Source organism: Psammomys obesus, unplaced genomic scaffold (genome assembly GCF_907164565.1).
Source record: "Psammomys obesus unplaced genomic scaffold, mPsaObe1.curated_primary_1811, whole genome shotgun sequence".
NCBI lineage: Eukaryota > Metazoa > Chordata > Mammalia > Rodentia > Muridae > Psammomys > Psammomys obesus.
The window spans coordinates 4368524-4382034 of NW_026590486.1; the positions used below are offsets into that span (position 1 = coordinate 4368524).

Below are 13511 nucleotides of genomic sequence, written 5' to 3' on the forward strand. Positions count from 1 at the left end.
CTAAACCTCAAGCGTGACTGACATAAACTTTCCATTTATTTATAACTTAGTTTCTTCCAGCAGTGTTCTATAATTTAAGTGTGGAAATAATATGTTTAGTTTGGATACATTTAAATATTACATGTTTCTTATGTATTATTTCTGAGACCAAGCTTTTAATTACTTCAATTCTTTAAAAACCTCTCAGATAATTCAAACATCTTATTTATTTCTGTTGACATTAGTTGTTTTAATTTCCTTTTCATAGTTTTCTTGTTTGGTTTTTGGTTTTTGATTTTTTTTTTTTTTTTTCATCTTAAATGGATTTTTTTCCATGTATTGTATTCTTGTTGTGGTTCTTTTCTCCTTAACCCTCCCAGGTCTTCCCTACTTCGCCTTGTATTTAGAGCCAAATATTTTCTGTCTCTTGTAAGAAAGCAAACACTCATCTAAAGAATAATAGTACAGTAAAGATAAACAAACAAATTGGGATATTTCAAAAAAACCCAGCAAGAAAAAGAGCCAGAGAAAAAAGTCACATACTCATATAGATGTAGAGCCACACATTTGCATAAGTCTCATAAAAATGCAAAATTCTAAGCCATAATACATAATCAAAGGACCTTTAAGATAGGGCGGGAAATACCCTGACATAACATTTTGAGACAGAGAACCTATGTAGTGGCCTTTGAGTTAGTTTTTTGTAGGCCATCTGCTGGTGAGAATGGGACTCTCCCCTAATAGTGGTATGTTTCTCCAGCAAAACTCCCTTATAGAAAACTAATTTTTTGTTTACAAGTGGCTACCAATTGGAGATAGCCTCTGGATTAGGTATGGGTGTGTGCGTTCACTTTTCAACTTAGCAGCACATCTGGTACAGACCAGTGCAGACCATTTCTGCATGCTGCTAGTCTCTGCATTTATATGTGTAACAGCCTTGTAGTGTCAAGAAACCCTTGATTCCATCCTCATCTGGTTTTTACATGATGTCCTCCTTAACCACAGATTTTCCTGAGCCGAGAGGAGAGGTCATTTGATGGAGACATCCCTTTTTAGGCCTGAGTATTCCAAAGTCTCTCACTGTCTGCATATTTTCTCCCTGTGGGTCTCTGTTTTTGTTCCTGCAGCAGACGGAACATCAGCTTCTCTGATAATGGTTGAACAGGGCATGGCTCTATGAATGTAGCAAAATGTTGTTTGGAGTCATTTTTATTACTAAATTCCTTTAGCCTCTAGGTCTCTGGGCCATGTGGTCTCAGTTCTTAGTCATCCAAGAAATGTTGGATATGAGTTCTAGCTCATTGAGTGGGCCTTATATCAGATCAGATACTTTTGGTTACTCAAGCTTTATGCCACTATTGCACTCTTGTATCTTGCAAGCAGATCACTTGTATAGATGAAAGGATTTTTAGGTGAATTGATGTTCTCTATTGGTAGTGTGCAGAGTACCTTTAAGTACCATGAATACTAGTCGATAGGTAGGTTTTGTTGTTCAACATTTCCACTGTTAAGTCAAGAGACTTATGATCCTTATTCTGTTTTGGTTTTTCACTTTTGTAAATTGCTCTACTAACAAGCTGATGTTCTTAGACTTTGGTTCTCATTTGTACTGTTTTGTTTATCTGATTATACCCAGGCTCCTCCTAGTCCTTTCTGGTGTGCTTTCTGGTGTTCCTTTCTGGTCTTCTCTCAACTGAGCTGTATATACATCCTGTTTTTGAATAGAGGAAGAATATTCCCCAGCTATTTGCATGTTGAGGAATATCTTCATGTAGCTTGTTGCAGGCTTCCTGTTGCTGGTGTCTCTAGCTGCACCTCAGCCTGTGTGGTTATCTTGGCCTTACTTACTGGTCTTTAAGACTCACAGGACAGGAATGCACACTTCAGGGACAGAACAAGTCATAGGAGAATATTCCTCAGTGTCTAGTAAGACTGTGTATTTGAATCAGAAAGACTGTCTAGCATGGTACAACTCAATTGCTTTTTGATTCTGAAGATTTTCAGTCTTTCTAAATTGGCTTTTTAAAAGATTCTAAATTTTTTATATTCACTCTTACACATATTTTTAAATTTAGGTTTACTTTATATTTAGTATAACTTTTAAATTTTCTTACTAATTATACCTTAGTTCTGTCACTTCTTTTAAAGGTTTCTTTCTGTTAACGTTTTCTGTACTTTGCATTTCTGAAGTAGTTGATCTTTCATAGCCATTCTGGTGGGTGTGAGGTGAAATCTCAAGGTTTTTCTGACTTGAATTTCCCAAATGACTAAGGATGTTGAACATTTCTTTAAGTGTTATTCCTCTATAGAGAATTCTCTGTTGTCAAATAGAAATGTTAGGTAGTTGTCAAAAAGAAATGACTAAGATCAGAATTCTCTGTTTAGCTCTGTAACCCATATTTAAATTGGATTACTTGGTTGCTGTTTAACTTCTTAAGTTCTTTATATATTCTGGATGTTAGCCCTCTGTCACATGTAGGGTTAGTGAACATCTTTTCCCAGTTTTCTTGTTGGCATGGATTACAGATAGTTATTTTTATTACAGTTTTCTCTTGGTTTAGCAGAAGATTCTCATAGATTTTGGAAATGTGAATAGGATGTTGTCCATTCTAAATACATATTTTTTAATTAAAGATTTTAGTGTCAGGCATAACACCAAAGGGATAATTTGATCAGCAATTGTTTTCCAGTAGAATTTGTGGTCTTTTCAGGTTTTTTTTTTCTTATAATAAAAACAATTGCAACATTTCTCTTAAATAACATAACCAGACCTGGTCACCATGATTTATCTACTTTCTCCATGATCTTCCATGATGCTTGTAGTTTTTCCTCCGTAGATGATTGATTAGGTCTAGTTTCAGAGCCTTACTACAGTGTGAGAAGCCTTTTTCTTTTCTTTTTTTTCCTTTCTATTTTTTCATGCTACCCAACTTGCAGAATAGCTTTAAATTTTTTCTTTCACATTCATGTAACTTTTATTGCCACATTTTCTTTTTTTAATTAAATTTTTATTTTTTATATTAATTACACTTTATTCACTTTGTATCCCAGCTGTAGCCCCCTCTCTCATGCCCTTCCAATCCCTCCCTGCCTCATCTCCTCTCATTCCCCTCTCCAAGTCTACTGATAAGGAGAGGTCCTCCTCCCCTTCTATCTGATCTAGTTTATCAGGTCTCATCAGGACTAGTTGCATTGTCCTCCATGGCCTGGCAAGGCCGCTCCCCCCTTGGCAGGGGTTGGGGAGGTTAAAGACCCCACCACTGAGTTCATGTCAGAGACAGTCCCTATTCTCCTTACTAGGGAACCCTCTTGGATACTTAGCTGCCATGGGCTTCATCTGAGCAGGGGTTCTAGGTTATTATATCCATCAGTGGTCCTTGGTTGGAGTATCTGTCCCAGAAAAGACCCCTGTGCACAGATATTTTGGTTCTGTTGCTTTCCTTGTGGTATTCCTATCCTCGCCAGGTCCCACTATCTCCCTTTTTTCATAGGATTCCCTGCACTCTGCCCAAAGTTTGCTTAAGAGTCTTAGCATCTGCTTTGATTCCCTCCTGGGTAGACTCTTTCAGAGGCCCTCCATGATAGGTTCCAGTCCTTTTTCCTGTTTTCTCCTTCCAATGTCCATCCTGTTTGTTTTTCTGAGTGAGGATTGATCATCTTACCCAGGGACATCCTTCTTGCTCAGCTTCTTTAGGTGTATATTTAGGTGTATAGTATATTTATCCTATATTTTAGGTCTGGTATCCACTTGTAAGTGAGCAATATCTCACTCAAGATGATCTTGTCTAGATACCACCATTTGCCCGTAAATTTCATGATTACCTTGTTTTTAATTGCTGAGTAGTAGTCCATTGTGTAAATGTACCACAATTTCTGTATCCATTCCTCTGTTGAGGGACATTTGGGTTGTTTCTAGGTTCTGGCTATTACAAATGAAGCTGCTACAAACATGGTTGAGCAAATGTCCTTATTGTGTACTTAAGCTGCTTTTGGATATATGCCTAGGAATGGTATGGCTGGATCTTGAGGAAGCACTATTCCTAATTTTCTGAGAAAGCACCAGATTGATTTCCATAGTGGTTGTACAAGTTTACATTCCCACCATTTTTAAAAATAATTTATTCTTTGAGAATTTCATACATGTGTACATTGTGTTTTGATAATATTTACCCCTCATACTCTCTTCCAACTTCTATCAGATTCATTTTACTCCTTACACATCCTCCCAACTTTAGGCCTCCTTTCTAAAAAGTAAACCCTTGAGTACAGAACTAGTACCACCCAAGTCTGAATGCATATTAACCCATCATTTGGAACGTAGTCCAGGGACACACCACAAAAGAAAATCTTTGGCAACAGCCAGTAGCTCCTAAGACCCGCATAGGATTTTTGTCCTGGCGGAAATCTCAGGGTGCTGTAGACTACTTTTTTCCTGCCAAGCCCCAAAGAGTAACTCTACAAATAGATGCCTTTTATTCAAATTTGTGCAAGGAATTCTTGTACAAGTTCCTTGTCCAGTTTCCTATTGGCTGTGTATCCCATTAATATTTCTTCGGTGTGGGTGTTAGTTTTGCATGAACCAAGGGGATGAGGAGGAGGGGTTAGGCCATTACAATGACACAGGATTCGAGAAAACCTGGAAATGTTACAAAACTTTTGGAAATTGAAGTTTTAGAAATATATGTTTAATGTCAAAGTAATTATTTACAGCAATAAAATACCAACATTTGGGTAATAACAGTATAGGAGAGGCCAGGCATGGTAGTGCATGCCCTTAATCTCACAGAGGTGTACTTGACTGCCTCCCCAGTGCTGGTCTACAAAGTGAGTCAGTACAGATAGGGCTACACAGAGAAACTCTGTCCTGGGAAAGGGAGAGTGAGGTATAACAAATTGAACTCCAATTACAGACTTGGAAAGTGTGATGTCTTTCTCTTGAGATATATAATAAAATATAGTATATGTTATATAATATATATTTTAATATATATATTGTGTGTATGTGCATGTACTCTGTGTGTATGTGCACACATGCTCTTACATGGGCTTACATATCATAGAGCTAATGTAGATGACAAAATATATAATGAAGAAGTTGACAGCTTTCATAACAAGTGCCTTTAAATCCTGAATAATCTATCCAGCCCTCTTCTAAGATTATTGTGGAAAGAGCATTAAAATAAAACATAAAATACATTCTGTTGCCAACTAAAAATAATTTTGAACTTTTTCTAAAATCTCAATTTTTTTAGCTTTGAATTAGTGCTATATTCATTGTAAAGATAGCTAATTCAAGCAAATAAACATTGTTCATTATGAGCTTCCATGTTGTTTTTTGAGCTTAGAGTAACATAAACATATAGGTTTTACTCAGCCAGATATTCTATCTCTAAGAAACTGCATGTGGGATAAATACTAATATAACCGTTTTGCTCAGAAACAACACATAGAAAGTACATTTATATTCCTACTATTAAGTGTGATTTTTTTTTTTTAATTTGCTTTTCTTATAATCTAAATCTGTTACCACCTTGCTTTCACTAAGTTGAGTAAGGAATGAGTAAACAGCACAGTGAAAGAATGACAAATAATATATTCTGGGTGAGATTGGCATTCACTGTAACATTAATGGTCCTTAATGATGTTGGTACTGTGAGCTTTTGTTTGTAATGAATGTCAAATTAAAAACAGTATTTTATCTTTTTTCATTAGGGAGTTCTGGGAAACTGTTCATTCATTTACAGATGAGCAGAAAAGACTCTTCTTGCAGTTTACAACAGGCACAGACAGAGCACCTGTTGGAGGACTGGGGAAATTGAAGATGATTATAGCCAAAAATGGCCCGGACACAGAAAGGTAATTATTGAGCTGCAATTCTCTACCTTCTGTAAACCTTTTTACCTCATGCTACACACATGAGCAGAGCCAACATTAAGCCTCTGTGTACTTTTCTTATATTATATAGAAATATACAAGTCAACAAAACATTAGTGGAGAATGTTGAGGCAAGTTTTTAAAAATTGGCATACTTAACTAATTATGGAGCTGATATGAGAAAGCCTTATTTAACAAGAGTTTCATAATTTTGACCTTTTATTGTATCTTTTTCCCACTAAATACTGCACTATTTTATGGTGGGGCTGGAAACTGTATCTTTAGTAGTATGTTGACTTTGGTATACTTGAACAATTATATATCCATTACTGTTAATTCTCCATTTTATACCTATGGCTCACATTTTAATTAATTTACATTTACCATTCAGCCATTTTCATTGTTATTTTGCCAACAGTATTTTTAATCTATATTATAGAGCACAGACTGAAATCCTTAAAATTAGGTTTGAATATGTTTTCAAATTTAGAGAACATTTTTTTATGACTTTAGCTTTTAAATGGATTTAGTAATACCTTGGTATGTTTGTTATGTGAAGGCTTAAATAAACTTCAAGGGTGAAGTATCTAAAGCAGTAGCTCACAGTGGAAACTAAATAGGTACAAAATATTACTATAATCACCATCGCTTTCATCATATTTGCATTGTTTCATAGAATAAAGACCAACTGATCTTTGTAGCTAAACAACACCATGTTTATGGTTTATTTAATCTATAGTTTCTTATTACAAACCATATTAACTAGGTACACATCTAATAGGAGCATTTAGCACTGAGCATATTTCCTATGACTTACAATTTTCCTGTTTTTCCCTTTCTATTTAGGTTACCTACATCTCATACTTGCTTTAATGTCCTTTTACTTCCGGAATATTCAAGCAAAGAAAAACTTAAAGAGAGATTGTTGAAGGCCATCACATATGCCAAGGGATTTGGCATGCTGTAAACAAACAAGCAAATGAAAGAAAAAGAAAAAAGTTTAAAAACTTAATAAATATAATAAGAGGGATAATTTGGTGGTGATAGTGTCCCAGTACAAAAGGCTGTAAGATAGTGAACCACAGTAGTCATCTATGTCTGTGCCTCCCTTCTTCATTGGGGACATTGTGGGCTGGAACAGCAGATTTCAGCTACATATATGAACAAATCCTTTATTATTATAATTATTTTTTTGCGTGAAAGTGTTACATATTCTTTCACTTGTATGTACAGAGAGGTTTTTCTGAATATTTATTTTAAGGGTTAAATCACTTTTGCTTGTGTTTATTACTGCTTGAGGTTGAGCCTTTTTGAATATTTAAAATATATTTACCAACAAAACTACTCTCGCAAGGAAAACATTGCCACCATTTGTAGACCATGTAATCTTCAAGGATGTGCTATTTTTTTTAATAGTCCCTGTATTTAACTCAAATCAGGAACTTTTTTTTTTTTCTAACAATTTGCTTTTGAAACTTGAAGTCTCGGAAACAGTGTGGTGCAAGTACTGCTGTTCTAGCCCCAAAGAATTTTTCTGTACAAAATTTTGAGAATCAATAAAGATGGAAGGGAGAATTTGGAATGTTTGAACCACAGCCCTCAGAATTTACTTTAGTAACAGCACAACAAATTAAAACAACTCATGCCACAGTATGTTGTCTTCATGTGTCTTGTAATGAACTCTTTCAGTAGCCAATCTTCTTAGTATATGAAAGGACAGGGATTTTTTTGTTGTTATTTTTGATGTTTTTGGTGTTTTAAGTTTACTGGGGAAAGTGCATTTGGCCAAATGATAGGGTAGTCAAGCCTATTGAAACAGAATTAGAAAGTTTGTTGTATAAATAAGCATGTAAAAGTGCACTTAAAATGAATCTTTATTATAACCTAGATTTTAAATAGACAATCCAAAGTCTCCCCTTCTGTTGCCATCATCTTGTTTAATCAACTATTTTTCAAGGCACTCGATCAGTGTTGCAGCATAACAGAAAGGATGGCTACTGTGCCTTGTGTTACTTAGTCATACAGTAAACAGGCCTGGAAATGAATGGAAACTAGTTCTCCTGAGAATTACATTGTATATCTCCCAAATTAAATTTTACTTCAAAAGTATTAAAGATTACATGTCCTATAGAAAAGTACAAATAGGCTTAAATTACTGGATATTTCATGTAGTTTTCCATCTCTAGTCTTCTATGTCTGTGATGTTAATTTCTTTTGTTGCATAACAAAATAAAAGAATTATGTATTTTTAACTAAGGAGAGGCATACTGGTATATCATTTTACTACAAGCTACACAGCTAACATGTTGAGCTTGTGCCTTGATTGTTTTAAAAACTAGTGCAAATCAATCTGATGTTTTAAATTGGCAGGGGAAAATGTAGCTTTCAGATCATTGGAAGGGGGGGAAGGATGTCTTTCAGGATTATTTTCATTCTTGTAGTAGTTTAGATAGAAGTATTATTTACTGTAATGCTAAATAAAACAGTGGCTTAAAAAACAAACTATAATGGGAAGAAAAGAACACCGTGCGTTCCATATTGTGATAAGGTAATGTGGGTTTTTTTTCTGGGCTAGCCTTTAGAACACTGTTGTGGTTTGTATGCTACCTTGATTGTAGGACCCCTAAATGTGACTATAGTCATCTTAAAGGGTATCTCATCCACTGTGCTTCTTATGTATTATGAAAGTGATAAGAAGACAAATGAAGTGGGTATATTTTATAAAATAAATTCATGAAGAGATTTGTGTTCTTCAGTTCTCAAGTTTATTACTCTTACAGTATTGAAGTAGTCGTGATACTGTATCTGTGTGAAAGTATTTAAGTGATACTATCAATTATCAGACAGAAGTAACATCAGTATATTTAATAGAAAGTGAAAAAAAAAATCCCTACAAAGTTTTAAGAGGTAAAAATACACTCACTTGCTTCCTAATCAATTTTTCTTGTCATGTTGCCACATTTTATGGCCGCCTTTTCATTATTGCTTTATTAGATTGTTATGGAATAATGTCTTATGAGTAAAAGAATGTCTTTTAGTATTGTAGAACATACCAAATTTACAAAGCACACCCTGCAGCGAAACTTCTCTGGATGCTTGGCAGCTGCAGCAAATGAATTGAGTGTCTGATTGTATATATTGTGGTCTACAGTTAATAATGCGATCAAATTCAATTATAATAACCTTAGCTATGTTTGAAAATCCATCCCTGTGTAGGAAGGTATATAACAAAAGAAACCTGTAAATGAGATTTCAGAGAACTTGTTCATGTTACCATGTGGCACATGTATTACTAGGCAGCATCATTTCCTGTTTCTATGGCTATGCTGAAACTTCAACCTCTTACAAAGAATTTTTTTTTTTTTTTAAAGAATCCACATAATCTGGAGAAAGAAGTGTTTTACTGAGTCTACTCGTGTAATCTTCATCCCTTTAATTGCTTGTTCTTAAGTCTGTCTTTATCCTTTCTACCCTTCCCAGGCCTACCAGAGTAAATTAATAATAATAATAACTTCCACTTGCTTTTTCTCTTTTCTCTTATTCAGTGTCAGAGTATAAAACAACTCAGTGTTGGTGGAGAAGATGTTTACACAGTAGAGTCAGAGGTCATTTTTTCCTTTCAAATCATTAAACTGCCTTGGATAAGTTACAAGAAGGTTTAAGTGCATGTATGTACTGGATTTCATTTTGTAAAAATAGCACTAATCCAGTAATATTTCACTGAAAGTATCCTTTGCAGTGATACCAAGTCTCCTATTTGCCAGAACAAAGAACTATTGTTTTTAGCACTTGGTAGCCCTAAACAGTAGAGCTACTGCTTCCTGAACTGCCAACTTTCCCATCCCAATCCATCTATACCTCGTGTGGACACTCTTCTGATTGTACTTACATGTACAGAATGTCTGAACATTCTGGTCAACCCCAGTAGTTCTCAAAGATTTTCTCTAATTATTTATCTTACCAGACCTGTATTTCCAGGATGTCTTTCTGGTACCTCAAAGTCAATACAGTACAGAACAGTACCTGTAGTTCTTAAACCTCCTAGCCATTTCTTGTTGCTTCCTTTATAACTGTCAACTTGGGGGACTGGAGACGTGGATTAGTAGGTAAAGGTAATCATTATACAAAAGTTGATGACCTGAATACTCTCCCCAGACTTCATATAAACATGGAAGGAATGAAAACTCCACAAGGTTGTCCTCTGACCTTACCACATATGCCATGGCTTTTGTTGTCTCCAACGCTTGCACAGTTTATGCATATAATTATTTTTAAGGTTTCATCTTTATCATAGTTATGAATTCTCTCATCCCTTACATTGTTACACATTGTCAGTTATTTTCTCTCAAGCATATTCTGTTAACTTTATTTTACCTGGGTTATCTCCCCAACTCTTAGCTACTTCTAATTCCTTTTATTCTCCTAAAGCATAGTTTATTTTTTTTCTTGTTTAAAATGATTACTTCCCCTTTGAATAAAACTACTGCCCTGTACAGATGGATTACTGCATAATTTTCTAGTGTCTCCTCTATATCCCTACTCGACATCCCTTTCCTTAGGCTTACTTTGTATAACTCAAATATTCTTCAAGTTGGAAATTTTAAAAGTATCATGCTCATGAAGACTTCTGTTAGCTCTAGTATGCTTCCATAGTATAATAGTAGCCTGCGTATTCATGGTGCACAGCCTGATGGGCCACATTTATTGGAACAGTGTGTATTTATGTGTGTGTGTGTGTGTGTGTGTGTACACACACACACACACACACACACACACACACACATTTCCTGAAGAGATTTTCTGGAATCACAGAATCATATCAGCCAACTGAAAAGGAGGTCAGAGAATTTGAAAAGACTAATTGAAAGCAAGATGTTTTTGTAACTCTACATTCTGTCTTCTGGTACACTCTGGCAATCACGAGCCACCTTTATGCCCCTCACACTCTTCCCCTTAGTCTAGCAAAGATGGCAGCTGGTACATTAAATCATTCTGCTTTTTCTAATACCCCAGATTGTCATGAAACAATCCTTCAGATGCTGTTCTCCGTAAATGTATATGAGTCAAATTTACATTGCAAGTCAAAATCCTGTAAATTCTGATGAGAAGTTTCAGTGACTATCAAGTACTGTGCATGGTCCTGCATTTTCCCAAAATAGGTCAGTCACTGTAACGTGAGAGGTTATACACCTTCCCAGAGCTCATACAGCCAGGAAAAAGGATGACTGGTGGTATGGGTAGGCCCACATGACCGCATAAAATTTGTCATCTTACACTTGAAAAAAAAAATCAAATATCAAATTAAGATTCTTAGGCTGACATGCATGGGACCTGGGCTTAATATCCAGATTATTTTCCATTCCTCAGAAATTTATAGGAAATGATGTGGAATGTATTTGAAAATAGTACACATTGGATGATGTTATAGCCTTCAGTCAGATGACTCTGAATTTTAGTTTTGGCCCAATAATTCCTTTGATGTGAATTATGCCCACTCCTACCTTATCTCTGGTTGTGTGGTTTCAATGAAATGACCATGGAGATGGTAGATAACATTTTGGAAAATATCCTGAGAGCAGTTCTCCCAACATTTGCTTGTTAACTAAAAGAAAAATACCAGGATATTGGAGATGTCTGTAATAAGGACATTTGGAAAAGTTGACCTTATTTCATCAACCTTTAAGTGGAAGAGATATGCTTTCCCTCATCTTTGAGATAAAATTCATATAGTATAAAAGTCACCATTTTAAAAAGTAAAATTTGTTATATTCACAAAGTTGTGAAATTGTCTTTATCTAATTCTAGAGCATTTTCATCACTGTTAAAGTTTTCTGTACCTATTAGGAGTGACTGTTCATAAGTCCAGCCCCTGACAACTACTCATCTACTTATGCCTATGAATTTTCCTATTTTGGACATTTTATGTTAACGAACTCATACAATATGTGGCTTTTTTTGTCTTGTTTACTCACTGTCTGTCCCCAGAATAATGAGTTCAAAGTGCATCTCTGTTGTAGCATGTATTGGTACTGTTTTTTGTGACGGAATATTGTCATTGTATTGATATGCTGTTTTGTTTTGTTTTCATTGGGTTGTGGAGACTTGTGTTGCTTCTGCTTTTTGCATATTATGAATATTGCAACTATGAATACTTTGTGTACATGTTAAGTCTTCATTTCTCTTCTGTCTTGTAAGCATCTTATGGTTTTAGTTCCTAAATTCATGACTTTGATCCATTTTTGCATGTGGTGCATTGTGGGATCTACTTCCATTCTTTAGTATGTGGATATCTAGTAGAACAAACACTAATTTCTTACAAAGAATAATAATTTCTTTATGGCTTTGCATCCTTGTCAAAAAGAAACACAGATGACCATAAATATGGCTCATTTTGGACTCTTCAACCTTATTCCACTGTCTTATGTATCTCCTTATGCCAGTACCACACTGTTTTAATTACTGTAATTCTATAATTTTTGAATTTAGGATGTGTGAGTCCTCTAACTTTGTTCTACATCAAGATCATTTATAGGGTCCCTTGCATTCCACATGGATTTTAGGATTCATCTGTTAAATTCTGCAAAGCAGGCACCTGAGATTTTGATAGTTTTTGTGTTGAATCGATACATCAGATTGAAGTATGTTGGTACTTTAACAGTATTAAATTTTTTAATTCATAAACATGGAGTGTCTTTCCATTTATTTAGGTCTGTTTTTTTTTTAATGCTGTTTTATAGATTTAAGTGTATACATCTTGACTCTTCAGATTAAATATTTTTCAAAGATGTTCTTCTTGATGCTATTACAAACATTTTTTTCTATTTTTTTGGATTATTCATTGCTAGCATCTAGAAAGAACAGATTTTTGTGTATTGACTTTGTATACTTAGCTATTTTAAGCTGATTCTGTTTTATTTACTATTACCATTATTTGTATACAAGATTGTGAATCTGTGAATATAAATACCTTTATTTCCTTTCCACTCTGGATTCTTTTTATTTGATTTTTCTGCCTAAGTGCCCTAGCTAGCATATCCAGTATAATATTAAATAGAAGTGGCAAGAGTAGACATCTTTTTCTTGTTCCTGATTTTACGGTGAAAGCCTTATGTCTTTCACCATTAAATATGATGTTAGCTGTGGGTTTTTCATAGATGCTGCAAATAGAGGAAATTTCGTCTATTCCTACTTTACTGAATGTTTTTTTATGAAAAAAAAGGGGGGGTATTGAATTTTGTCAAATGCTTATGTATCTATTAAGGTTGTCATGTAGTTTCTGTCCTTGATTCTATTGATATGTTGTATTACATTGATAGATTTTTGTATATTGAACGAACCTTGCATTTCCTGGAATAACCCCACTTGTCTATGCTACATAAACCATTTTCTATGCTGCTGGATGTGGTTTGATAGTATTTTGTTTAGCACTTTGCATTTATATTCATAAAAGATACTGGTCCGTAGATTTCTTGTTATTGGTCTCAAAATATGCCAGGAACTTTGCAACTTTACAGTCATATACTTTGAAACTTACTCATGGTCTTTAGATTATAGGTGACAAAAAAAGTAGCAATTGACTCTTGCAAGGATTCCAAGGTAAGATATGCCTAAAGTGGCTTTTGGCAGCAGAATAAAGTACAGTTAACACCAGGGGAGAG

At 34.9% G+C, this 13511-nt stretch overlaps 1 protein-coding gene across 8 annotated transcripts in view; it reads left to right on the forward strand.

Moving 5' to 3' along the window:
- The window catches only part of Ube3a (ubiquitin protein ligase E3A), an 89576-nt gene extending 76327 nt beyond the window's left edge, over positions 1–13249 (forward strand). For all 8 annotated transcript variants that reach the window (XM_055607501.1, XM_055607503.1, XM_055607504.1 and 5 more), the window contains 2 exons: positions 5692–5835; positions 6700–13249. In XM_055607501.1, the coding sequence (XP_055463476.1) occupies positions 5692–5835; positions 6700–6820 (265 nt within the window). In that variant the 3' untranslated portion in view covers positions 6821–13249. The remainder of the gene's footprint in view (positions 1–5691; positions 5836–6699) is intronic.
- Positions 13250–13511: the final 262 nt, after the last annotated feature.